Raw genomic sequence first — 4,875 nt, forward strand, 5'->3', positions numbered from 1 at the left:
CATTGATCTCCTCTATGTAAAAATTATCATTTTAGAACTTTTTTTTTTGGTGTGTAAGTAGTCCCTGTTTGAAATCTGCAGCTCACACCTCACTAAATCCAGGAGGGCACTAATGCAGCTGTTCAGAAATTTTGGATTTGTGAGGCTCTTTCAAAGTAGTGTGACTCTGATGAAGAAACTTTTTATTGTATGCTATAATTATTCTTCATAGTTTGTGGCTGCCTTGGAAACTGCAAAAGCTGACTTTCAGTTTATCTTTTAATACTTGTATTCATACCTGCATTTCCTAGTATAAAAGTTGCTGTGACTCTGAGGTCTAAACTTACAACATGTAAATCAGATTTGCACCAAAGCATCTTGAGGCTCACAGGACAAAGATTATCTGTGTGGTTTAATGTTCGGGTGGAGGGAATTGGAAAATTCCATTTATTGGGCCAGTATTTTCAAGCTTCAACTGGTTTTGCTTTGGCCCTATCTAAAAAAAGGTATCTGTGAATTTTTGTTTGTTTTTGTCTTTAAAAGGAAAGTATATTTTGCATTCCTCTATAATAGCTTGCATGCAGCTGAGTGAATTCCACCCAGATTTATATGTGCAAGACTCAAACTCTGTGTCTGAAGGAAATTAAGCACTGAAATTTTACCTCCACCGTAGACTTGAGGATCTGAGACTGAAATACAGGTGCATGATGAAAGTGGCCCTAGCAAGAAGCATTTTAAAAAATACCTTCCCAAGCAACAAGTAGAAAATACTGTAAAACTGCACTTGCACTTTACAATGGCTTGTACTTGGATACCTCAAGGAATGAGGTGAGCCTTTATAGAGTCTACAAGTCACTAATGTTTCGTTTTTTTTATTTTTAATTTTTTTTATGATTAATGTATCTGAAGGTGCTTTTGAAATCTTCTGGCTTTCTTTTTGCAGTGTTTTGAGTGGGCATTCAGTCTTATGGCCTCCACTCTTGGATTCTTTCCCTGCCTCGCCCTGAGTCTGGAGTCCGGAATTAAGTGGTGTTTGTGCACAAGGGTGCTGACAGTGGGGGTGGGGAACTTGTGTTTGAAGTTTTGTCTAAAGCAGATCTTCTCTGGATTGTTGGGTACCCCAGTGGGGACCAATTAAAGTCCTACATCCTACTGTCTAAAGGCAGAGAGGAAGGATGGAGGAATGCTGACTCCATTCAAGGTCCATTCATAGTAGCTAACTGTGGCATGCTGTCAAGACCTCCTCCCTTCACCCTTCAAGCAGAAAGTGGAAGAATGGGGTGCTACTGTATGCCCAGGACTTCCTCTGCTGTGTAGGTACAGGATGCCAATGATAAGCACTGGACATGGACCTAAGAACTGAATAGAACTTCCCAGCTACCTGCTTGAGATGTGCCCAAAAAGTCCTTGTGATTTAGACTACATCATGGGTTTTCCCACCAGAGCATCAGTTTGGCCCATGACAATGTAAGGGGATAAGGATGATGCTTTTCTATACAACACAAGGCTTGACAGAGTATTTGAAGAACTTTAGATGTCAGCAGTATATAACAGCAAAGAACAGTCTGACAGTTAAAGCTGAGTTTTTCAGAAGTGACTTTTGGATTTAGGTTTTGGGACCTTGATCTGCCTTCATCTGCCATGCCTCAGCCTGATTATTCTGTGTACTGCGTGTCTAGAATTCCTACAGCAATGGGTAGTTCAAAATATTTTACAGCTCTCAGTATTAAAGCCCAAAATATCTTGTACTAGCCAAGCCAAATGAGAGGGCAGAAATAAAATTTTTCTTTGTTTATCAGGTAATTTTTGATCTGAGATCTGATTCAACTAGGTGAAGGACCAGAATCCAGCAGGCAATTGAGGGTGTGTTTCCATGCTGGAGTTCAGCCTGTCAGATACTTTTTTTCCCCTCTTCATTTGTAGGTCTTCATCTGTAGGTATCAAAGTGCTTTAAAGTGCAGAGTTAAGTATTGTTATCTCTGTTTCTTTAAAGCTGAGGGATATGCAGCTGTGGTAAAGTAACAAGCCAGACTTCACACAGGACAGTAGCTCAACTGAGGAAAATGATTAAACATCATGAGTCTTTGCCCAGTGCTTCATCGGGCCCCTCACCAGAAAAAATGGCATTTTTTTGTAAAACTCCTTGACTAAATCTTACCAGCTTAGACAGAAGGGACACTGATATGAGGTGAATTAAGCCTGCAGCAGGATTTGGCCCAAAAAGAGGAAATTACTGTATCTTTCTATATAATCAATAGCTGAAGTAGCTGAATGAGACCTTGGCTATGATGTGGTGGGTCCTTGCCTTGATTTGGGATAGCTGCTCTTGTTGACCCAACTTTCTTTTACTCCAGCAACAGCAGCAGCTGCAGTGCGGTGTAGACATGTCTAAACTAGCTTAAATACTTCAGGTACTGCTAGCCATTGAGCCAAAGAACCATGGAGTTCAGCATGGGCTTGGTGCCTGAGGATTTTATCCTGCTCCTTATGAGTCTAGCACTTTACCATCTCAGCTCAAGCAAGCCTAGCAATATGTTGGAAAGAAGGCTGGTGGGTCTGGTACCCTGTTTGCACTAGTACTTTTGCCAGCAGAAGTGAGCGTGGTGCTAGGGTTGATTGTAGGAGATGTTGCCAAAGACAGCAGTGTTATGAAAGCTGTTTTGCCTCTTCCTGCCTACTATTCCTCCTCTTCTTCCCCATTCTCCCATTGGTTTTCATCATCAGCTGCCTTGCCTTTGATTCCATTTGCTATGAACTCCCTTGTCACTAAGGTTCTACTGGACATCATGAATATCTAGGAGCTGGCAAAGGCTTGGAGAGCCAGCTGCCTGCTGGAAAAGTTACTGGCCTTGCATGACTGTGGCTCTAACAGGAGACTCTGTAGGGACTAAATATGGGAAAATCCAGGACCATTACCCCTGTGTCAGGTAATGAGGACCAGACCAGAAGCATTTGTGATGTGTTCTCTCAAGTCACTGTCCAGATGGTGGGCTCCCAGCTCAGCCTCTGTAAGAGAGCTTTGCTGATATCTGTAACCCATCACTTTCTCCTGGCAGCCAAGGACACAAGCAGAAATGAGGGTTCAGGTCCTTTAGAGCTAAGTAACTTGTGCCAAGTCAATAGGGAGGTACCATCACTGCCCTCAGTTTTGTTTGCAGGAACAGCCTCATCAAACAGTGTTTGTGGGCAGAGATCCTAAGTAGACTGCCGAGCTGTTAAATTGCCAACCTACCCACTAGTTTATTCTGCAGCAGAAATACAAGCATGCCAGGACCAACCCCCAGGACTCAGCTCTGAACTCCTCTCTCGTTCTGTCAGAATTCCCAACTTGTTTTGAAAATGGCATTTATTTTTGTTAAATTGCAAAAGAGTTGGATGCAGCCTACTAGTTGTGTTTTCCCTCTCCTTCTTTGTGCAGTGAATTTTGTTCATTTGCTTTACATGCCTCAAGTTGCTGTAATGCTGCTAGGAAAGTAATTGCCTTGCACTTTCTCTTTCTGATGCCCACGGGTGACTGTGGGGGACTCCTCCCTGGGCACAGTGCAGAGTTAAAAGCCCAGCTTTTGCTGCCTTGCTTAAGACCTGGTTATTTTTTTTTTTTTTTTTTTTTTTTTTTTTGTCAGCTGCCTGTTATATCAATCACAGAGCTGGGATCTATTTATAGGTTGGGACTCGGAGTACTGTGTCCTAGTCACAAAGAGAGGCAGAGACACAGAGGGGACTGTCGGCTGGTGCAGGCAGAACCAAAAGATATTTAATCAGCAATTAGAAACACCTGAGGGCAAGGGAAATTCTACTCCAGCCTCAAGCCTCATCTCTCATCCTGCAGCATGTAAGTAGCGAACTTCTACCTTTTATTGCATTTATGGGCTTGTGTTTTGTTTTGTTTTTTGGGGTTTTTTTAAAATCCAAATGTTGTTCTGCACGAACCCTTTTATCTGGTCTAAAAATTATGGCAGCATCTTGATATAGTTAAAGGTAATAATTTTTTTCTATTTTCACTCTGTCAAAGGAAGGTCAATGCGACCCACAAGGAGAGGAGTTGGTTCAGAACTTTGTTGAAATCAGGCGGTTTATCTATTTGAGTGTGGCTTTTTCCTCTGGAAATAAGTAAATGAAAGTTTGAGTGGAACAGTTTTGTTTTGGGAATAGAAACAGCCAGGTTTGCTGGCATTCCAAAAAGGTCAATGTATAACGTAACTCTGCTTAAGGGCTTACCAAGGACAGGTGCTATTTATCCCATGCTGGTAAAGGCAAACCTGGAAACTTTAGTAGTCCTGTCTTAAAAGAACCAAGCGACAACCTTTCCTCTATTAAAAAAAACCCCAAACCCAACACCCCCCCAGCTGCATATCAAATCTTGTCATATCAGACACACACTGAAATTTTGCTTTTGCTGAAGGAGTTTATCATTGAGCAGTTGATGTTTCTTTAATTTTAAAAGTCCCAAAGTAACTGAAGTATCTTCAATGACAAAAGAGGGGTGCAAGTCTTTGCAAAGTTGGCACAGTGATAATCAGAGAAGGAACTTATTCTCTCATCAACAATGAGATGTTTGCTTTAAAGCAGCCAAGATGCAAAATGTTTAAACAATGATATATTTTTGGACTATTTTTGTTAACAGAAATACGAAGAGAGGGAGAACAATAATTAGTCAGAAATTGGTTTTTGTTAATAGCTTTTAGTAGAAATATGAAGAGAGGAAGAACAATAATTAGTCCAAAATTTTTATTAATAGCTTTTAGTATAATATTTTTTGTCAAAATATAAGAGGTTTTTCTTGTTTCATATTTTTGCTTCAGAGGTTTGTGTTACAATTTTTACAAAATTTAGGGTTTATATTTATTTCTAAGTGTAGGAAAATGACCTTGTTATGTCTAAACACACACACACCCA

At 40.7% G+C, this 4,875-nt stretch overlaps 1 protein-coding gene across 1 annotated transcript in view; it reads left to right on the top strand.

Annotated features, from left to right (window-relative positions):
* The first annotated feature begins 2,337 nt into the window (after nucleotides 1–2,337).
* Nucleotides 2,338–4,875, top strand: part of ESRRB (estrogen related receptor beta) — a 144,826-nt gene continuing 142,288 nt past the window's right edge. Inside the window, exon 1 of the mRNA XM_008639617.2 lies at nucleotides 2,338–3,811. Within this exon, the coding sequence (XP_008637839.2) occupies nucleotides 3,810–3,811 (2 nt within the window). The 5' untranslated portion in view covers nucleotides 2,338–3,809. The remainder of the gene's footprint in view (nucleotides 3,812–4,875) is intronic.

The sequence above is a fragment of the Corvus brachyrhynchos genome, unplaced genomic scaffold, assembly GCF_000691975.1.
Source record: "Corvus brachyrhynchos isolate BGI_N302 unplaced genomic scaffold, ASM69197v1 scaffold115, whole genome shotgun sequence".
NCBI classification, from domain to species: Eukaryota; Metazoa; Chordata; class Aves; order Passeriformes; family Corvidae; genus Corvus; species Corvus brachyrhynchos.